At 42.6% G+C, this 23,755-nt stretch overlaps 1 protein-coding gene across 1 annotated transcript; it reads right to left on the reverse strand.

Moving 5' to 3' along the window:
* Positions 1 to 327: 327 nt before the first annotated feature.
* Positions 328 to 23,492, reverse strand: LOC126457752 (uncharacterized). The gene is made up of 6 exons (XM_050094312.1): positions 23,378 to 23,492; positions 19,281 to 19,335; positions 10,501 to 10,565; positions 10,370 to 10,405; positions 646 to 769; positions 328 to 499 (listed from the first exon to the last, which is right to left on the reverse strand). The coding sequence occupies exons 1-6, from the start codon at positions 23,459 to 23,461 to the stop codon at positions 402 to 404; spliced, it is 462 nt and encodes a 153-aa protein (XP_049950269.1). The 5' UTR covers positions 23,462 to 23,492; the 3' UTR covers positions 328 to 401.
* Between the last annotated feature and the right edge of the window lie 263 nt (positions 23,493 to 23,755).

The following is a 23,755-nucleotide window of genomic DNA, read 5'->3' on the forward strand; positions in this document are numbered from 1 at the left end:
CGCCAGTCCTCGTAGGACACGTTGGCGTCTATAGTGACGCTGCAGCCGGTGCCATACGGGTTATCCATTATAATGCTCATGTTATTCTGCATTATTTGTACTAGTGATAAATGAGTTCTCTTGCTTTCACAATGAAAGGTGAACCCTACACATTTCACTTATCGTACCTCAGCTTTCTCACGATTATTTGTTGTACAGTTAAAAATCATATTCCCATGTCATTAATGACAATTTGTTGCCACTTCGTCGATATAAAACAATGAAACGGTTGAGTGAATCTGCATGGTAGTACGTTCATTAGGTCGCCAAAATGTAAAAAAAGTAACATTTAATTTGCTGAATTATTTATTACCCCAATAAACAAATCCACACACTGGATTAAGTATTGAAATCTACAAAGATCAATTATTAAAGATCGATGAAGATGATGAGCTGGCAGTAAGACCCTCGGCGATGCACTTTTTGATCAGGTACGCTGTCATACACTGACCTGTCCCAGCTAAAAACAAAAGACAGAAAGAAAGAATATCTAAGTGATAACGTGATCATCCTACATACTTATAAGGTTACCAGTACATGCGAGCTAATCTATAGTGTATCACATGTTTCAAATATATGTGTTAGATGAATTTTAATCATACTTACACTTCGACTTGCAATTTTCGATTATTTTCTTCACAGACTCGACACCAATCTGGGATATTTTTGGATAGTAACTTGTCAACATAGATACAGTTCTTTCCACATTGATCGTTCCATTGCTGTATATCTTCGAAAGAAGAAAAAATGTGTTAAATTCTTTGAAACACCACAAAAGCAAGGTAAAGCAACAGAATCTGGTTTTTAACCCAAGGTTAATGTGTCGCAGGCCCGTCAGTATCGATGTCTAGTACCGAGACTATTGTTAAAGACGCATTTAGAATGTTCTAAAACCTTTGCGTGATATTACTGCGAGTGACGCACGGAAGTAAGACATAAAGAGTGGAGTCGTCCATCGAGGCAATGGAACTTAAGACAAAAGATTTAAATTTTGAGTGAGAAAGTATTACAGAATATTCATCACTACTTGTCTCCATGTTTACTTGGACAATAAATATGTTTTGAGTATTGCGAGCCAAACATGACTTCTGCTTCTCCTCCCTTCACTTACACATGTTTCCCCGTTCTTACACTATCGCCAGGGGCTTTCTCTACATTTTACCGCCAGACAATAGCAGACAGTCTCACAAACGTCAAAAACAAACAGTAAAAACAATGAGCATAGCACCTTTGGCAATAGAAATGATAAATAAACCGACTCTAAGCAAAATAACATTAGCAAAGTGAAAAATAACCCAAACACATATAGTTTTATTATAGCCCTAAATTATGCTCTTCATTCAAAAAACAGTACTCTAAAAGAATTCTCCGTTAATTGCAGATAACAAACTGTATTGAAGGGAAATGTGTTGTGGGGAGGGCCCCCGGCGGGTAGACCTGATCGCCTGGTGCAAATCTTTTAAGGTGACGCCACTTCGGCGATGAGGATGAGGATGATGAAGACGACACAAACACCCAGTCCTAGAGCGGAGAAAATCTCCAGCCCGTCCGGGAATCGAACCTGGTGCGTTAACATGACAAGCCGGCTCGCTGTCCACTCAGTTACGGTAAACATGCAACGGTGCAAATAGGAAAACAAGAGCTGTATTTAGAAGAAATCTATATTCCCGCAAAATTAAATTTATTGTGGAAATTAAAATATTCAGTGTGGAAATTTTAAAGACGGGTGACAAGAAGTTATAATCAAAAATATAAATGTTCAAGGAAAAGCTATAGGCAATAGAAGCTAACTCTACCGCCGGCGTCTTGGTGAATATAAGGGATATTGACAGAGACACTACTATGAGAAAATACGTAACAAGTGGAGCGACACGTACATTGAATAATGTTTTAAGAGCGATTATTTAAGCAGTCAAGTCTTTTTAACGCATGAATCCTAAAACGAGTACAGCCGCACGACATATTAGTGGAAGAACAACGGAACGTTTTAGTCAGTGTCGTCATAGCTCCACACAGGCATAAGTAAGTACACAAAGCCGCGCGAACGCTTGTGTCTTCTCGTTTTCCATTGTACATCGTGAGTACAGGTAACAGCCCCGTGGCTACGGTACCGACTACTTGTGGATGCCCAGTAAGACTCTGTGAAGCAAGAAATTGATATGGAATAATTATTATGTAGCACATTCTGATAGTTTAAAAGATCAGTCTAACAACAAAATCTAGAAGAAGCGTACATTTTGGAAATCTCGCCAGGCTCAATATCTGAAAGACTGATGATGTTTCATTGCTTCTCCAACATGTACACGAGATTTGGTTCAAATGGTTCAAATGCCTCTAAGCACTATGGGACAACATCTGAGGCCATCAGTCCCCTAGACTTAGAACTACTTAAACCTAACTAACCTTAGGACATCACACACATCCATGCCCAAGGTAGGATCGAACCTGCGACCGTAGCAGCAGCGTGGTTCCCAACTGAAGCGCCTAGAACCGCTGGACCACAGCGGCCGGCCAAGATTTGGTACGTGGACCATTCGCAACTGAGAAAGGTTCTACCATGCGGCTGCCCGGTGGCGTCCCGTTTCCGCCAACATGCAGTGATTGGAGCTCTTGCACTGACTTGCCCGACCCTCTGTTGTGTGTTACCAAATACGATAATATCATACACCTGAAGATGGGATTTTAAAATCCCGAAACCGGTCTTGGTTTGAGTAAATAATTAATACAAATTAAGTAGATCTCTTAATTATTCTCCAAGGCCCTTCTCATTTGGGGACCGCGCATACTCGTCATCACCGGTTTCCTCCAAATTTATGGTGTATGCACGGCTTGGCCGGAAATGAAAGTAGCAGAAGTTGGAGCTGCAGATGGCCAGGCGTTTAGAAAAAATAGCGTTTCTGATACGGGTTGGGCGATGCATACGAAATTTGTTTCAGTCTTGTGTTAACTAGAAATCCAGACCAGAGCTCTTAAATTTCAATGCTAGCCATCTAATTTCAAAACATCAAGGGTTTAATTTTAGTGCAGATGAATTCAGGTATATATTCTGTCACATGCAATCAACAACGTCCCAGGGTACATTACATATTCCATTTAAGACATTTCTGTTGGGTAATTCCCCGTTTTCCGCTGAAGAGTAATTTCACATAACCGTTAGAATTAATATTTTAAGCTACCGTATAATAAACATTTCCACTAAATACAATAATATTCCGTAGTGTTAATCCCCAGATTGGACTTAAAGAAAACGTACATCTTCGACTACTTTCCACATTCCACAGATCTGAGACAGCTATAGGTGGAGAGAGAGATGCATGGAATACGAATAGTGATAACAAATATAAATAACAACGTGCGTACTTCAGAAATTGTCCTGCATCTGTCGGTAAAAAGGAAGGAAGGTTAACTGAGATGTAAGCGTCTGGTCTGTGCCTGGGATTCTGATAGTTACCGGGCGTGGTCTCCGGTACCAGCAGGGAAACGAGACCTGCTGAGGTACATTTAGGAAAACCTTCAAGTAGTCCATTACCCTAGTGCGCACCATTTCCGATACAACGCTATGATCACTGTTAAGGTTTTTTAATAACTTTGTTGTTGATGCTGTAATACTGTAATATACAAAGCGCATTTTTAAAGTTAAGTACCGTTTTGAAGTATGTCCGTTAGAGCTTTGCGATGGCTCGCGAAGTTCCTTCAGCTGTTGGATATCCACAAACGCCATTACAGTAACCTTCCCTTGCATTAAAGTTTATCATTATTGCATGCTTTTACTGACGTGTCAAAAAGAAATCTGCATCAAACTATTACAGAATGCGGACAGCGTCGGAAAGCCTGCACACGCTGAGTTTAAAAAATGCTTAGTTTCATAACAAAAAAAGGTCGTTTACTTGGAGAAATGTATGATACACACTGTGCTACATCTCAATACATTTATTCACTGCCAGTTTCAATCATGCACCATCTTCACAGTGGAAAAATATCTATTGCGACAACTTCACATGGGGTACATGCCATTTAACGAGGAAAGTACACGCCATTGCTGATTCGAAAAAGTAAAATATTAACACTTAACGGCATAATTTTCATACGGTTTCAAATAAGCAATGACGTATACTTTTTTGATTAAATAGCATGTATGCCATGTGAAATTGTCAGTAAATATTTTCCGCTGTGAAGATAGTCCGCGACCGAAACCGGTACTGAATTGATGCTGCGTAACACAACACATTGTGTATCGTGCATTTCCCAAGAATATCGATGCTGTTGACAGTCCGCTGCAATTTTTTTTTAAATCACTTAGCCAGTGCAATGACTTTCCTACAGATGTGCTATGTCACAGGGAATGGCCTACGTTTCCAAGTCAAATAATCACAGTTGACGAAACTTGGGCTGCTCGCGTTACCCCGGAATTAAAACAACAGTCCTTGGAAGGAATGCAGTAACGCCAATCTAATCGTTTCCCAGTTTGGCGCTTTGGTTCTTTCCCAATACAACTACGACAATTTACAAGTACAACACGGATCGTTTCTACAACTAACTTACTGTGTTTTACGTGACCCTTTTAGACGAACGCCCTTTCTGTGGTTCCCTGGGACCCTCTAACCTAAAAAACCGCCCGGTCCCTTCCACATAGCCCCTGCTACCCGTGTAGCCGCTTCCTGTGTTTAGTGGACTCCTGACCTATTATTCAGAACCCGGAAACCCACGACCCGATGGCGCAAGTCAAGGAATCTGCAGCCTACACTGTCACAGAACCGCATGAGTCTCTGATTCAGACCCACCACTCGCAGTGGGTTCTATCGACGATGCTGCAGATTGTGAGCTCCGCCTTAATCTCGCAAGCAAGACTCGCAATCTTTACCATTTCCGCTAGGCTCCCGTAACCAGAGAGAATCTCCACCGATCCAAAGCGACACACGTTATTGATACTGACATGAGCCACCACCCGCAGCTGGCTGCACCCTGTACTCTTCATGTCATCCGGAACCACCCTTTCAACATCCCGAATGACTTCCCCCCCGTATGCACACGGAATGCACACTGGCTTTCTTCCCCTCTTTGGCAGCCGTGTTCCTAAGAGGCCCCATTACTCACCTAACGTTGGAGCACCCAACTACCAGCAAACCCACCGTCTGTGAATACCCGGTCCTTGCTGGCCGAGAAGCTTCCTCTGGAAAAGTGTACGACTGCATCTGGCTGTGGTTCGTCCACCACAGATAACGCCCGAAACCTGTTCGTCAAACGAACCGTGGAGGCCCTACCAAAAACAAGTCCAGCTTCCAGCGCTGCTGCATTGCAACGTTTTACTAGGTCACCTCAAAAACCTTGGGAGCAGAGTGTACATGAAAGCGGGGTAAGTCGATCAAGCGTACGGCGAATACTGGAGGCTGCAAAGTGGAAAGCATAAATTCCAAGATCACTTCACGCTATGAACGAGGACGACCCGGTTCGAAGGATGGAGTCCACGGCGCCGCAAGAGGTCGCTACAGCCGCGGACCTCTTTCCTTCCGCTCGACACGTGACTGCAAATAGAGCCAGCCATATCCATGCGCCAAGCAGTATTTAGGCTGGCGCAGGAGGCTGGAGAGGCAGTTCACGCCGAGCGAGCCCACTGGTGTCATCGTAGCCACCGCGTCATCGTCCACCGCCGCTAGCGTACCGGAGCCATCCTCGCAGGGCCTCTACTCGTCCTCGGACTCAGGTGACGGCAACGTGGACTCCGCGCCGCTCTTCACGAGACGCCCGGGGCTTGGTTTGGTGAAGTTGTATGGTTACTACAGATAGTTTACGTTTGGAAGAATCTCTGATTTAGTTATTGGTAGGCTTGGAGGATCATTCCTACCTCCCGAATATTGTTTTGTAAATTTTGAAGAAAGACTTTAGTTTAAATTAAAACGCTGTAGCTCACACTCTGAGATTTTCCTATCCGCTGACGGCGGATATATTAGTGTATCTTCATAAGCTAGAAACATGGCTTTTACCTGTCATCCGAGAGGTGCTTGGAATGAAAGATTTTACCTCCAACAAGATGGCGGTCCACCTCGCTGCTATAGAGATGTCAGAGCCTGTGTGGATGAAACTCGACCTCGACAATGGACAAGTCGAAAAGGAGCTATTAAGTACCCACCACGGTCTCTACACCTTACACCGCTTAACTTTTACCTTGAAAAATTATGTTTATCAACAGAAGCCATCTACACTGAACGAGCTACGAGAAATCATCGAGGCTTCCTGTGCAGCTATCACACCGGCAACACCATAGTCTGTCAAAAGTTCAGCGGCATCGACGATGTTTGCCTGCCAATGGGCGTCACTTTTAACACTCAGAATTACCTTACCCTACGTTCAAGAATTCTAGCGGTATATCATTTGGCTCCATTATTATCGACTGCGTACATTTTTCTGACCCCCCTGTCGTGCTATAATATGCCGTGTGATCATTTCTTAACACAAGTGCCTGGCAGACATTCTTTTGCCCAGCCGGTAGCCAGCCGGCGGCGGGGCTGGTGGGGAATGTATTTCCCCTCCAATGCAAGGTCCTTTGTTTGTGTAGAATCGTTGCGAAGGTAGCGTGAGATTGTCAGGCGACGGAATACAGTGTATTGAATGAAAACGTTTAAATTGGAATGGCTAAATACAAGTATTCTGTCCGCTAAGGAGTATTCTTGTACGATTCTTGCGTTTGTACAGAATCAGTGTGCGTCATAGGCAGATTATATCAAGTGGAATTTCCAGATGTTCAAGATCATAATCGTAGAACTATTCACCGACTGATAAATAAATTTCGCGAAACGGGAAGTGTTCTCCGCAGGAAACATACAGTCTTGTACAGTACTCACAGAAGAAACTCTCGCTAATGTTGGGCATGCTCTGGATGGGTCTCATTCAAAACCAGTTGGACATATTTTTCAGCGAATGGTATTGCGTATGGCTCTGTTGAAATGAAGTTACAGCCCTATAAAACAACTGCAGTATAAGAACTTAAATCGGGTGACCCTGTAGAAAGGTTGCAGTTTTGTGAATGGATTTTGAATAGGGTCCGTGACAGAGAAATTGACCCTCACCTAACTTTCTTTATGGGCAAATCGTGGTGCCTCCTCAGTGGATACGTCACTTCACAAAATAACCGTTAATGGAGTTCTGAAAATCCTGACGTACTACTCTAGGCACCCCTGCATGTTCAAAAAACGGGTGTGTAGTGTGCTATTAGCAGTGAGAGAGTAATAGGCTTTTTTTTTTTTTTTTTAGGAATTAGTCAACAGCGAGAGATATGCGGGAAACATTTTCCGGCCTTTTCTTTTTTTTTTTTTTTTTTTTGATCAGTTAGCTGAGAGAGAATGAGCTTCCGTGGCCTTTCAACATGACTGTGCAGGCACCTACAGCAACTTCTCATTACAGGAAATTCATGACGGGTTTCAGGATAGAGGTATCACTAACAATATCCCCCCGATTTAACCCTCTGCGGTTTTTGCCTCTGAGCGGCCATTAAAAGAGGAAGTGTGCAAATCAAATACACACACTTGAATGAACTTAAAGCTAGCATTCGTCAAGAAATTGCTGCCATTTCTCAGAGGGAACTACAGAGTGTAATGAGCAGTTTCCTAAGCAGATGTCAGAAATGAACAACAAAAAAAGGCAGTTGTAGCACCTCCTTATTTAATAAAAGGGGTAATTTATTTTTCTTTTTTTGGTGCTTGTTATTTATGTTAGAAATAACTTAGGCGACAAAATCTACTATATTTACTGTAGACCACCTGTGAACCGAGCTGCGGTCACAGCAGCCGCCATCGCCTAACGGCCGCACGCGGCTAAAGCGGTTGCGTTAACGAGTGATCACCCTGTGCCTGAGTATTGCGAGAATCTGTGTCATTGCTAGGCCAAGGGGAAATTCTTCTATATTGTTAGAACTTTATTAAACACATTTCGCAACAAAAAACTGATGAATGAAAGTAATGGTCAAATAAGGTGTTTAGTTTCCAAGATCTTACATTAAAGTAGCTCTACGCTCCATATATATATATATATATATATATATATATATATATATATATATATATATTACTTTGGAAAAACAGGATTGTTGTGAAAGAATTTTCTTACGAGTGCGAGTACTTATGTAGACTGTACATAAATGAAGCACTCAAAATTCTTTTTATATTTAGAAGGACCAGAAGAAGATAAGCAAAATGTGTAATAGGAGCGTACAATTGGACGGATGCGTGAAACTAAAATTTCTTAAAATACTACGACTTCTAGTGTATTTACAGTCCGTCGTTTGATTAAGCATGCAATGTGGTTGTGTAAATTTCATTTCTGAAGTTATCTCGTCACCGAGTGACGCTATCACGGTTACCAAATAACCCTGTGACGAAACGCTTCCCACAATTGATACATATGCTTTGTAACGTCATGGCACGCTCTCCACGCAGGGCTCTACTGCAGTGATTTCATTATTTAGAAAGAGACGCCTGGAGATAGAGCCATTTATCTCAGCTAATGGTCTGCAGTTAGTGACTCCAATCCACGCCTGACATGCTTCGCAGGAATCAGATTCGGTTATCTCGCGTATCCTGTGAGTGATCCATTGAAATGTACAGATTACGTTCTGACTACATCAGGGGCAAATGTAAAGAGAAATTATCCCATAATTTGTAGTATGAATAGTGCAACCTAGGCTAGTAAAAAATGGCTAAAAGAGAAATGTGATGGAATTGAAGAAGTGGACAGGAAGGGAAGATACGACTTACTATACAACAGAGGAAAGACTATGACATGGGATCAAAACAGAGCAGGAAGTGCTCTTCTGTAAATATTGAGTAAAGACGAAGAGATAGTGCACAAAGATCGTGACGATGTCCTCCAGAGATAGGAAGACTATCTAGAAGAGCTATATAGGACACAGATCGCAGACCAGAAACTCTGGAACTTGAATCACTCAACAGTGAAGTGATGACGAGAAAGTACCAACCATCAACTTTTTTACAGACAACTCTGCTGGGAGAAAAGTTTATTGAAGAAGGAAGAGAGCCATACATGTGCATCCTCGATCTAGAAAGGGCTTGACACAAGATGGCGACTCTAATGAGGGAAAAGACAGTGGACTGGAAAACCAGAAGACTTGTAAACTCATTATATGTTAATCAAAAAGCCTGAGTTAAAGTGAGAGGAGAAAGTACAAACTGGATCGGACCTAGGAAAAGGAGTAAGACATGGATGCTCTCTATCACCTACCCTTTTCAACCTCTACTTGGAAAATATGATTGATTAATGCCCATTAGATGACAAAGGAGTAGAAATTGGAGGAAGAAGAGTAGGGTGTTTTGAGGTTTGCTAATGACATGGTCCTTCTAGCCACAGGGGAAGGAGAATTACAGAATTCGGTGGACACCATTGAAGCTAACGGAAAAAATTGTAGAATGAAAATCAACACAAAGGAAACGAAAGTATTGCACTAGGAGGAAATAGAGAAATAAAAATTATGCTGAATGCAGAAATATTAGAACAGGTACAAAATTTTAAGTATCTTGGAAGCAGGATAGACACCGACTGGAATTGCGCCACAGAAATTAGAACAAGGATAACAATGGCAAAAGAGGCATTTTATAAGAAAAGGAGAATTTTCTGCAGCGGTCTGGACGGAGAATTCAGGAAGAGACTCATAAAATGTATGGAATGTTCTTCTGTGTGGCGCTGAAACATGGATGAAAGAAAGAGAAAGGCTGGAGGCTTTTGAGATGTGGACATGGCGGAGCATAGAAAGAATAAGTTGGATGGACAGAGTAATAAATGAAGAGTTACTGAGAAGAGTGGGAGAGAAGAGACAGTTACTAGACGTAATAAAAAGAAGAAAAAGAAATTGGATTGGGCATATATCAAGAAAGAATGACGGACTGATAAAAACAGTTTTAGTAGGTTATGTAGAAGGGAAAAGGAAGCGAGGAAGGAAGAGATTTCAGATACTGGATGACGTAATGAACCGCACAACATACAGCAGCCTTAAGAAGGAAGCAATGGATCGTAGAAAATGCAAAGGACCTGCTAATATAGCATAAAACTGATGATGACAATGATTCAGTCATCCAATATCTCAAAGCATGATACTTCAGAAATGGTTCAAATGGCTCTGAGCACTATGGGACTTAACTTCTGAGGTCATCAGTCCCCTAGAACTTAGAACTACTTAAACCCAACTAACCTAACAACATCACACACATCCATGCCCGAGGCAGGAATCGAGCCTGCGACCGTAGCGGTCGCGCGGTTCGAGACTGTAGCGCCTAGAACCGCTAGGCTACCTCGGCCGGCGCATGGTGCTTAGCAGAACACTTACTGTCCCTCCGAGACGGTCGTAGCACTCCAGGTAGCACTGCAACAAAGCGGGGAGGGAGATACCGTTAGTTCTCCAGTTCATCTATTTTGATTAGCGCATAATTTTTAAAGACTTTCAACACCTATACTTACTCTGGCGTTAGCGTCCGATTCATCAGAAAGAATGCCACCGGTGCTTGCTAAGTACTGCAGCATTTCTGAAACAAAATTGGTTATTCATCCACATAAAAGCCTCTACATACAAGTACTGTTTGCGAAAAATTTAAAAATGTGTATTTGAGTTTCATTGTACTGAGTGGAACTCTTCAGCAGAAGCCCGAACTTCGGACATCCCTGTGAATACCGATACCACATTGTTTAACGTTGTTACCAAAAATCTCAAAAACGTCTTGATCAGTTTACTTCATATTTTTACACGATTAATAAACTTTCGGACGGAGGTAGAAAATGTTGTTAGCAAGTATCTCGAAAAGTCCTTGACCGATCTACTTCATATTTTTACATGGTTCTCTAAGGAACATAGGTTATTTCTTTCTTTAAATAAACAGGGTGATTATAGTTGAAGTTCCAGTTTCAAAACACAGCAAAAATCTGAGAATAAGATTAAATTCGAACGGAATATTATAAACTAAGTGGGAACCTTTAGACAAAAAAATTAACTAAAGTTTCACCAATAATCGGCACTCTAAAGGGCAGAATATATGAAATAAAAGATGCAGGCTACATGGCTGTTCCTCTGTTTGCGTCAGAGACGTTTGGCAGACTCGCACTCTGCTGTTAAAACAGTTTTGCAAGAACGATGACTGTGGGCCAGTAGCTCTGAAGGAGTTTCGGTTACTCACAGGTACGAATAAAGACGTTGGTCCGATGTCTGCAAAGGATTTGGAGAAAATGATTACGAAATTCGAAAAGACAGGTTCTTTTGAAATGCTATGTCACACAGGCCATAACATTGCAGGAGGGATCGTGCTGTCCGTTAACATGGGTGTACGGAGAATTCCCCGAACTTTGGAATGTCTGTGAGCACGGTGCATAAGATTCTACGAGACATCCTGCATTGTAATCCATAGAAACTTACCCATGCTCAGGAGTTTCTTCGTGCTGACTTGCCTGTAAGATAAAACTTTGCTCCAGAATTTCTTGCTCGCATGGAACTAGGCAATGAGTGCCCATGGAACCTCCTGCTTACAGACCATTTCTAACTTCAAGGAAATGTTCATGCACAGAATTTCAAAATATTGGCAACGGAAAATCCCTTCATACATCAGTCGGTACAGTTTCATTCCGCAAAGGTAACTGTGTGGTGCTGGTTGGCGGCATCGTTTATGGAAGGGCCATATTTTTTCGAGGAGATGGATCCTCCGAATTCTGTTACCTGTACCGTCACCAGTAAACGTCATGAGAGTCTTTTGAGCACAGAAGTATTCCAACTCTTCAACAATGTAGATCTCTAGATAGGACAACTTTTATGCAAGATAGCGCTGCTCCGCATACTGCACAGCCATTGAAGCACTTGCTGCTGAGGCATTTTGGAAAGCCTAGAGTTGTCAAAGCGTCATTTTCCTGCAGCCTGGTCGTTCAGATCAATTGCTCTTAATCTGTGTTACTTCAGGCTATGTGGTTATCTGAAAGATGCTATGTTCATTGCTGCGACTGAACTGAAGGCACGCATTGTGGAACGCCCTCTGAATGTGATCCCTGAGGTACTTCTGTCGTGGAACACTTTGTTTGTGGAATTCAGATAAACTTGCGGCAGAAAACGATGTACAGCATATTGGACACATGTTACGCCAGTCTCACAACATTTAAAAGCCGACTTCATTGTTTTTTGTTTTTTTGCTCAGGACAGTTAAAAACCAATTTTTCTCTTCCGATGTGGATCCGTCCTTGCCGTGGTTGATGAGCTTACCTAACCTAACTAATAGTACCACAACTGCAGAGTACGAAAGTTGCACAGTACAGGTGGTTCCATCTGCAACTCGCACCAAAGCCATCGTATTGCGATTCATCATTCATTTGTAGCCGAATCTATTTACCATATGTCGCTTACAGCGACAAGTAATGGGAAAATTTTCATTCAGTTTTTGTTTTATCCCATAACGTTTCTTCTCCCTTCGATAATACTCCGTCCAAATTTGACGTCATTCTGATGAGTGGCCTTTTTTTTTTTTTTTTTACAGCGCTTTAAAACAAACTTTAATTGTAATCACCCTGTACGTATTATGTAAATATATAGTAAAAATTTCGAGGCGTTCTTGACCAATTTACTTGACATTTTTACACAATCCTTTAATTAACATTCAGAGGGACATAAGTTATATACTTTTATAATATGTATATATAATATATAGAAATTGGATTGGCTATAAAATGGCTGCTGATCCGGGCTAAACTAAAGGCTTTTACCCCTTGTTCCGAGCTCAAATGGGAACCGAGCACCAAGACTGCCAAACGGCCATTCTGCACACGGCCTCTTCAAGCACATTTGCTACAGCACTTCCAGGTTGTAACGATAATAATAGATTGGTGCATACATTTGCAGCGTTTCTGTGTTGCATGATGGTATTCTGGTTCCTAGGGGTTTATTTGTCGATTGTCATTTTTTATTTGTGCTTTTCTGTTGCTATTTGATTTTACATATATGTCATTTTGTCATTTGGAGATAGGGAGTGGAGCTGTGGACGCTAGAAAATGGAATTCCAAGCGGAGAAATCACAACCTTTCTGGCATATTCTTCTGTCTGAGTTCAGTAGAGGGGTGACAGCAGTGGAGGCACCCAGAAATGTTTGCACCCTGTCCACGGTAAGAAAGCGGTTTATTCGTTTTAAGGAGGATGGTTTGCATTACTGGCTCTCCACGTTCAGGAAGACCTTCGGGGTTTGACGAAGATCGTTTAAACTCATTAATCGACAATGATCCACGTCTTTGTACTCTAGAACTGGCAAATGTGATGAACTGTGATCATTCCACCATCGTGCGACAGTTGCATGCTGCGAGGAAGGTTCCAACACCGGATGTATAGTTATCGCATTCTCAGAGCCAAAATCACATAAATAAGCGGATGGTCGTGTGCACATCTCTCCTTCCTCGTCAGCAACTGTTCCTATCCTGTATTGTTACTGGTGACGATAAATTGTGTCTTTATGCTAACATACGGAAAAGAAAGGACTGGTTCATCTACATCTACATTTACATGGATACTCTGCGAATCACATTTAAGTGCCTGGCAGAGAGTTCATTAACCACCTTTCACAATTCTCTATTATTCCAATCTCGTATAGCGCGCGGAAAGAACGAACACCTCTGTCTTTCCGTACGAGCTCTGATTTCCCTTATTTAATGGTGGTAATCGTTTCTCCCTATGAAGGTCGGTGTCAATATTTTCACATTCGAAGGAGAAAGTTGGTGATTGGCATTTCGTGAGAAGATTCCGTCGCAACGAAAAAGTCTTTCTTTTAATGATGTCCAGCCCAAATCCTGCATCTTTTTTGTGACGCTCTCTCCCATATTTCGAGATAATACAGAAAGTGTTGCCCTTCTTTGAACTTTTTCGATGCACTCCGTCAGTCCTATCTAGTAAGGAACCCACACCGCGTAACAGTATTCTAAAAGAGGACGGACAAGCCTAGTGTAGGCAGTCTCCTTAGTAGGTCTGTTACATTTTCTAAGTATCCTCCCAATAAAACGCAGTCTTTGGTTAACCTTCCCCACAACATTTTCTATGTGTTGCTTCCAATTTAAGTTGTTCGTAATTGTAATACCTAAGTATTTAGTTGAATTTACGGCTTTTAGATTAGACTAATTTATCATGTAACTGAAGTTTAACGAATTCCTTTTAGCACTCATGTGGATGACCTCATACTTTTCGTTATTTAAGCTCAGCTGCCAATTTTCTCACCATTCAGATATCTTGTCTAAATCGTTTTGCAATTTACTTTGACCTTTTGATGGCTTTATTAGCAGATAAACGACAGCGTCATCTGCAAACAACCTAAGACGGCTACTCAGATTTTTTCCCAAATTGTTTATGTAGATAAGGAACACTGTCAAAAGCCTTCCGGAACTTCAGAAATACAGAATCGATCTGAAACCACTTGTCAATAGCACTCAACACTTCATGTGAATAAAGAGCTAGTTGTGTTTCACAGGAACGATGTTTTCTAAACCCATGTTGACTGTGTGTCAATAGACAGTTTTCTTCGAGGTAATTCATAGTATTTGAACACAATATATGTTCCAAAATCCTGCTGCATATCGACGTTGACTATATGGGCCTGTAATTTTGTGGATTACTTCAACTACCTTTCTTGAATATTGGTGTGCCCTGTGCAACTCTCCTGTCTTTGGGTACGGATCTTTCGTCAAGCGAACGGTTGTATATGATTGTTAAGTGTGGAGCTAATGCATCAGCATACTCCGAAAGGAACCTAATTGGTATACAGTCTGGACCAGAAGACTTGCTTTTATTAAGTGATTTAAGTTGCTTCACTACTCCGAGGATATTTACTTCTACGTTACTCATGTTGGCAGCTGTTCTCGATTCGAATTCTGGAGTATTTACTTCGTCGTCTTTTGTGAAGGCATTTCGGAAGGCTGTGTTTAGTAGCTCTGCTTTGACAGCACTGTCTTCGATAGTATCCCCGTTAATATCCCGCAGAGAAGGCATTGATTGTTTCTTGCCGCTAACATACTTCACATACGAGCAGAATCTTTTTGGATTTTCGGCAAGGTTTCGAGACAAAGTTTCTTTTGAAAACTGTTATAAGCATCTCGCATTGAAGTCCGCGCTAAATTTCGCGCTTCTGTAAAAGAGCGCGAATCTTAGGGATTTTGCGTCTGTTTAAATTTGGCATGTTTGTTTCATTGTTTCTGCAACAGTGCACTAACCCGTTTTGCGTACCAAGCAGGATCAGATCCGTTGTTTGTTAATTTATTTGGTATAAATCTCTCAATTGCTGCCGATACTATTTCTTGAATACAAGCCACATCTGGTCTAAACGTATATTATTAATTTGGAATGAGTGGAGATTGTCTTTCAGGAAGGCGTCAAGTGAATTTTTATCTGCTTTTTGGAATAGGTATATTTTTCGCTTATTTTTGGAATATTTGGGGATTACAATATTCAATCTCGCTACGACAACCCTGTGTTCACTAATCCCTGTATCGGTTTTGATGCTGGTTATTAACTCAGGATTATTTGTTGCTAAGAGGTCAAGTGTGTTTTCATAATCGTTTAATATTCGCGTGGGCTCATGAATTAACTGCTCGAAATAATTTTCAGAGAATGCTTTTAGCACAATTTCGGATGATATTTTATGCGTATCTCTGGAATTAAAGATGTATTTTCGCCAACATATCGAGGGTAAATTAAAGTCACTACGAACTATTATCGTATGAGTCGGATATATGTTTTCTTTGAACCTTTCAGCAACTATACCATCTGAATTGGGAGTTCGGTAAAAGGATCGTATTATTATTTTATTCCCGTTGCCAACAATGACCTCTGCCCATACAAACTCACAGGAGGTATCTACTTCTACTTCGCCAAGTCAAACTAGTTCTAACAGCAACAAACACGCCACCGCCAACCATGTTTAACCTATCCTTTTGGAACACCAATAGGTTCTTCGCAAAAAATTCGGCTGAGCTTATATCCGGCTATAACCAGCTTTCAGTGCCTATAACGATTTGAGCATCAGTGCTTTCTATAAGCGCTTGGAGCTCTGGTACTTTCCAACACAGCTACGACAATTTACAACTGTTATACCAATGGTTCCTGTATCTACGTTCTTCCTGTGTTCAGCCTGCACACTTTGTGACTGAAGTCCTTCTTGTGTTTTCCCGAGACCCTCTAACCTAAAAGAACCGCCCAGTCCACGCCACACAGCACCTGCTACCCGTGTAGCCGCCTCCTGCTCATAGTGGACACCTGAACTATTCAGCGGAAACCGAAACCCAGCCACCCTATGGCGCAAGTCGAGGACTCTGCAACCTACACGGTCTCAAAACCGTCTGAGCCCTTGATTCAGGCCCTCCATTCGTCTCTGTATCAGAGGTCCGCAACCGGTCCTGTCGATTATACTGCAAATGGTCAGCTCTGCTTTCATCTTGCAAGCAAGACCGGCAGCCTTTACCACTTCTGTTATTCGCTCGAAACCTGAGAAAATCTCTTCTGATCCAAAGTGACACACATCATTGGTACCGACGTGACCAACCACCTGCAGTTGGCTGCACCCTGTGCTCTTCATGGCATCCGTGTGGACCCTTTCCACATCTGGAATGACTCCACCAGGTATGAACACGGAGTGCACGCTGGTTTTCTTTTCCTTCTTGCAAGCCAGCCCGAACAAGGCAACAATTCCCCGTACAAAGACCTGCGCACATCCACAAAAAATGGTGAAACAGTGACGGTGTGGTGTACTACGAATTGCTTGCCGGAGGTGAGGCGTCTTGCTGATGCAATCCAAGAACGACCAGGAAGGCTGTGTGAAACGACGCTACTCCGCGATAACGCTCGCCCGCACTCTGCTAGACAAACAAAAAAACACTACACAGAGGCTGGGCTGGAAAGTCATTCCGCACCCACCTTATTCATCTGATTTTGCGCACTCAGACTTTCACCTTTTCCGCTCTCTACCGGACAACCTTCACAAAGCTTCCTCTCCGGATGAGAATGCGCTCCGAAACTTGGCTCGACGAGTTCTTTGCTTCAGAACTGAGTAATTTCTACAGTCGAGGAACCGAAACGTTACCCCGGCGTTGGCTGATTTGTAAATAGTGAATGAGAATATATTAGTGACGACTCAAGTCTCTTACGTGTATCTGTTATGTTTATTAAAACTTACTCAAAAACGCTACTAAATTATGCACCAACCCAATAAATAAATAGGAAGCATTGTTAGCAAAACTCTTGAGAATTTCTTGAGTGATTTGCTTCAGATTTATACATGATACTCTAATAAACATTCAGACGGCCGAAGGCGAGATACTTTTTTCAGAAACATCAACATACAGGTCTCCTATGAAAACCGACTGAAAAATGTTGTGTTGTGCTGTGAAAAGATGCGATTTAATTTTCTTTCTCGCAATCAGTTTTCACGACAATACCATGTCATTTAAGCCATTAAACAAATTCTTCCTCCGTTACGTATAATTTTAAACCAAAATTGTATACACAATAATAAGCTGTTTGGATTTCTTCCTCGCAGTCGGTTTTGTCGGAAAACAGAAAAGTTATATTTGTGACTTAGCGGTTTAGGATTGGAATCTAAATCGTACGAAACTTTGTAATCTGTCATTGAAGCTACTGCCCTCATAGATCTAGCAGCTGGAGAGCCCAGATACCAATGGTCCTAACCGATTTAACGTATCATTTTAAGCGACTTAAGTTCCCAATCAAGGTTCCGTTTGCAGTACAGAGAAATAAGGCTAAAGGTCAGAGAGATGGGGGAAGAGCAAGTGGACAGAGAGAGGTGGAGGAAAGTAATGGAAAAAGAGGGTGGGGGTGGAGTACATGCAGAGAGAGAGAGAGAGAGAGAGAGAGAGAGAGAGAGAGAGAGAGAGAAAGGTTGGGGGGGGGGGGGGGAAGGAGGATAATAACAAGAAGAGGGGAGGAGGAGGAGGAGGAGGAGGAGGAGGAGGAGGAAGTAGCACATACAGCCAATTTCCATTCATTTTATAATGCTGTTGTCAAAAAGTAATATTTACAACAACTACCTTCTTCATCAGCCTTTCCGTATGAATCGGTTTTGAGATTGTGACAGTGTCAGCAACAGATTAGTGTTTCCGCGGAGTGTGAAAAATGTAAACAGAGAGATAATGTCGTCCTGTTCTACGCGGGAAATGGCAGACATGGCTCTGTCGGTGATGTTGACTGACATGCACGTGTCGTGTAGCTGTATGATATCCTCAACGCCTCATTCTATTTGAAAAAAATGTCGTGCAGGTTGTTCCAGGGAACTGCAAATATATGATCGTTTGGAATAAGGAGGAGGGATCACTGTACAACGTCCTACAGTTCGCACAGCGGACATGATGGGGAGTTTTGGGAAAACGACGCTGACGCCAGTAACTGGATCTGCTGTGGGCACACCTCTCGCTCTTTCGAGACCAATTGTGCACGAGCAGTTATTTCATTCAAGTCATTGACGCCACACCTCATGCGGAAGCACTTAACGCAACCGTTTAATGAGCCTGGTATTATTTTAAGAGATTCAGTACCTTCGCCTGCACTTTCACTAGACCTTAGATATCGGGATGAGAAAACGTTTAATGCCATTCGTGTATTCATTACCCATCGACTACGTGCACACGTTACAGGAGTTTGCGTTTCAGATACACGTTCGTACGAGTTTGTGTTTCTTTGGGAAGAAAGGTTGGTTGGTTGGTTGTTTTGGGGGAGGGGACCAAACAGCGAGGTCATCGGCCCCATCGGATTAGGGTATGATGGGGAAGGAAGTTGGCCATGCCCTTTCGGAGGCACCATCCCGGTATTTGCCTGAAGCGATTTAGGAAAATAAGGAAACCTAAATTAGGATGTTTTTTAACCGTCGTCCACCTGTGTGCTAGTCACTGCGCCACCTCGCTCGGTCTTCGAGAAGAAAGGCTGAAGGCCTATGTTTATAGGATTTCCCTGTAAGAATATAGGACACTTTCTTTTTAACATTTTATGGCTATTGTCTGTTCCGCAATATTTAAGTCTCCGATCAGGAAATGTCTTACCTCGAAATAAATAAAGGCGCTTAGTTAGTAATGAGATTGTACATCGCTATAATCGCTATTTAATGGGACGACTTGTAATCAAAAAACTGTCAAAATATTAATTTTTGTATGCAATAGAGACATTTAAAAATCAAAGTTGCGAAGAAGACATTCATAGGACGTATTAAACACTTTACAAATGGCAACCTTACCTTGAGAAATGGGATAGCTCTTGTTGCATGTTTCTACCCAATGGAGGATGACGTCCTGAAACACCAACAGACATCAAAATATTAGACTTTCTCATATTCTAAATGTAAGGCTGAATTTAGAAGCAAACGGCTCCCATTCTACGTATGACATTGAATTCTACTGCAAACAAATATTCTAATACAATACCTTAACGACTAAGTCTGTTTGGAATTATTTCAACGGCCTATGAATAATTCTTGACTTAAGGTTGAGGCAAAACATATTCGGCGCCATTACTTTTGTGAATCTGCTACTAGTAGATTTCAGGACGAACAAACTAAAATGAAATTTTTGGGGAGATAAAGATAAAAATGGTTGCTTTATGGTTTAATGACAACTCTAAATTGTTTCTAAAAAGTTATGTTTGTTGTGTCTAGACAAGACAGCCTAGACACAATGAGAGGAAGCCGAAAGGCACGCGCTAAGTTAAAGCAGGGTGCGTGAGGTCTGAAACAGGATACGTAATGAAATGGTTCAAATGGCTCTGAGCACTATGGGACTCAACTTCTGAGGTCATCAGTCCCCTAGAACTTAGAACTACTTAAACCTAACTAACCTAAGGACATCACACACATCCATGCCCGAGGCAGGATTCGAACCTGCGACCGTAGCAGTCGCGCGGTTCCGGACTGCGCGCCTAGAACCGCTAGACCACCGCGGCCGGCGGATACGTAATGAATGCTATAAAGAAAAGTACGTAGCTTCTGGAATACGTAACTTTAATCCATCCTTTTGGTACATCTGGAGATTGTGGCGATACAAGTGAGACTCTTTAGATACATGCAATGTTACTAATGGCGCCTTGCCAGGTCGTAGCCATTGACTTAGCTGAAGGCTATTTTAACTATCTGCTCGGCAAAGGAGCGAGGCTTCGTCAGTGTAGTCGCTAGCTACGTCGTCCGTACAACTGGGCCGAGTGCTAGTCCGTATCTCGAGATCTGCCTTGTGGTGGCGCTCGGTCTGCGATCACACAGTGGCGACACGCGGGTCCGACATGTACTAATGGACCGCGGCCGATTTAAAACTACCACCTAGCTAGTGTGGTGTCTGGCGGTGACACCACAATGTTTATTTTTACTATTTTGGTAGATTCTGATATTCGACAGATCACCAACAGCCGTTTGGAATTCTCTGCTGGATAAAAGCCTCCTCGATGCTTTTCAGAGCTGCTCCTGCGCATTTTCTAGCGTAATGTACCCTCCTTCCGTAAGATCGATTGTTGGTGACGTCTTATTTCTTGGAATCAGTGAAGAGGTGTCTTTAGTCATCTAATGTTCACCCCTGAGGTCTTCTTTTTATTCTGATTACAATTATGATTACGCTTTACGTTCCAATCCATACCCCGATCCTCCATTGTTTCGTCTCTGTCCTGACAATTTCCAGCATTCATCTCTTTAGTGAATCCTAAGAAACACTCAGTTTTTAATGAATTTTCAGATTAAAATACCATGGTTCACTGCACGTGATCGAGATTTTTTTAGTTCATGACACATCTGAAGCTTCCTTTCTTTAAATTATTTAGTTTACTAATATAATTTGTGCTCATTTATGCTACCGTTTATTTCTTATGCTCTCCATTCAGTATTAAAAGTCAGCAGTAGTCATCCACAGTAAATAACAATAGTAACTTTTTCCGGTTTTGGAAATCGACAAGTAAATGCCTGCTTACTAAGCAGTACTTCCAATCAGTGTAGCAAGAGTCCAATTTCGTGGATTTTGCGAAAATAACGAAATGAAAACAGATTTCAATAAAACAGAGTTTTCATTACTTTGACAAAAGGTCGAGGGCTAGTACCAATCGTTATCAGAAGAACGGTTAAGAACGTGACTACGTGGACCAAAAACTGCGGCGTGAAACTAGGTTTTAGATTCTGGTAGCAGACAAATCGAAATGGATGAACCGAATGAAATAGAAGCATGACTTTGCTGAAGTTCATGATATCAACCGTCTGCTTTTGCGAATGATTTCATAAGAGCGGGTGGGCATAACCGCCTCCTCGAAACCCAATATACATAACACAAGCACCGTAACATTAATATAGTAATCTTCAAGACCACGTTCGGTGACCTCGCCAACTGACGACCGACCTGTCACACTGCAACGTAAAATAGACCTCAGGTTACCCTGCAGCTCATTGTCAGTAAATCACCACAATTGATATACTGTATTCACATTCGTTGGCTTCACCAACCTACGACACAACCTTCACCTTTCAAGCTAACCTAGATCTCTGGCTAGGTTAGAGACCAGTCTGTCATCACGATCCACATTCCAAAAAATAACATATAAACGAAACATATATTGTCAGTGCTCTGTTCCCTTTCTGTTTCGCTGGTATGACGCACTCAACAACATCAATACGTCAAATGGTTCAAATGGCTCTGAGCACTATGGGACTCAACTGCTGAGGTCGTAAGTCCCCTAGAACTTAGAACGACTTAAACCTACCTAACCTAAGGACAAGACACACATCCATGCCCGAGGCAGGATTCGAACCTGCGACCGTAGCGGTCGCGCGGTTCCAGACTGTAGCGCCAGAACCGCTCGGCCACCAGCGGCCGGCTCAATACGTCGCCCATTAAAGCCAACGCCTGGTATCGGTACATTCAATTGGCCCATTGGCAAATCCAAACAATATAAACAAATAAGAAAAAATTGAAGTAAAAATCGACAAGTAATAATAGGACTGAGGGTTCCGTACATATTTTAATATGTGTATAGATGATAATAATAATAATGTCGTCTGGCTCAGTGTCCTGGTGCAAGTCTTTTTATTTGGCGCCACTTCGGTGACTTGAGTGTTCCTAACCTACCCGAGTTATCCAATTAGGAAAAGAAGACCTACAGCTTAACGAAGAATCCGAATTAAATGTTGTTTCTGGATACTACTTACGTCACTGAGAGGCGAAGGTTAAGTTAAAACGAATACTGATAAATTCACGATCCGCTCGAGATCCGATCCCGCGACCTCGCCCTCTCCATGCACGCACTTTAGCGCCCCCATCTCCCTTTTTTATCATTATTGCTGTCAGTGTTTGGTCTGGGCGGACGTCACATGGCAGCGATTGAGGTTGATCGTTGAATACTTAACTCAGTTTCTTTTTTTTTGTTATTACAGAGGGCAGACAGCTAGCGCACCGAACACATTGAGTTACAGTGCCGGCACCGCTAGATCACCAGCCCGACAAGTATAATGATAGTTCACCTGCAGGTTTTGATTAATGAATTTGAGAGTACCGTACGGAACCGTAAAAATTAAAAAAAAAAAATAAGCAGAACTATTCACCTCATTAACTTCTTGGCTTAATCGGAAATGAACAAAAATATACGAAGTTCCTTAGTTTCAATATTATGGAAGTATTATTTATCACGAATAAAACGTTCTCGGTTTTCCAGCCGCGTCAATTCCAATAAAATGCTCGAGCTTTCGATAGCCATCTCCGCCATCGTCGTCAGGAGTTCACTGACTGCCGGGGCTGTTACGGTCTCTTGCTTGTATAGGCATGATGGCATCATCAGCAGTCAGTCAGCTCGATCCAATGTGGCGCGCACGCGTGAGTCGACCCGGGCAGCTCGTGGCAGCACCGGTGACGTCAGGCGGGGCCAGGGGGTGGCGCCACGTTTGAAACTGCCGCTCCCGTGTCGCGCATCTGTCTGCTTTCTTTCGATGTCCAACGCCCGTCCCCATGCCCTGCTGAGTGTGTATCCCTGGTCTCTGGGGGCGAGAGACCGTAACAGCCCCGGCAGTCAGTGAACTCCTGACGACGATGTCGGAGACGGCCATCGAAAGCTCGAGCATTTTATTCGAATTGACGCGGCTGGAAAACCGAGAACGTTTTATTCATCTATGCCGTCGCGAAAAACTCCGAGGACACTATTATTTATCAGTCTGAGTTTTATAGGAGTTTTAATGTTTTGTCCAAATCTAAAATTTATGTAGGTGTCTAGCTTTGTTGGGATAACACCTGATATCTGATCTTGTTCAGGGCCTTTATCTCTGGACGGTTGGGGCCACTGCTCTAACAGAACCTTCACTGCAGTGAATGAATCACTTACCAGGGAGAACGCAGTTGTGGTTGTGCTAGCAAAAGCCCCTGCTACGAGCCAAAGGGCGCACACAGTCGTGAGGAAGACCGCCATGATGTTATGGTGGAGACTGGGCGCTGATCGCCGGCCCTGCTGTTTTCATGTCCCCTCTCGCCTCTACGACCCTGACTTGGTTCCGGAAGACACTCGTGCCCAACGCCACGGAGCGGAACTTCCGGCCCTCCTGTCCGCACTGTCAAGTGCGTTCCACCATTTATCACTCGAGATCATTCAGAATGCTCGCTCTGTTGACACCAAGTGCTGTGGGCTGGCCAGCAGCTGCGCACGATTCAGCAGTTATCCGATGTTGACCTCACACAGCGTGCATCCGAAACCACCAACAAAATG

The sequence above is a fragment of the Schistocerca serialis genome, chromosome 1, assembly GCF_023864345.2.
Source record: "Schistocerca serialis cubense isolate TAMUIC-IGC-003099 chromosome 1, iqSchSeri2.2, whole genome shotgun sequence".
Lineage (NCBI taxonomy): Eukaryota > Metazoa > Arthropoda > Insecta > Orthoptera > Acrididae > Schistocerca > Schistocerca serialis.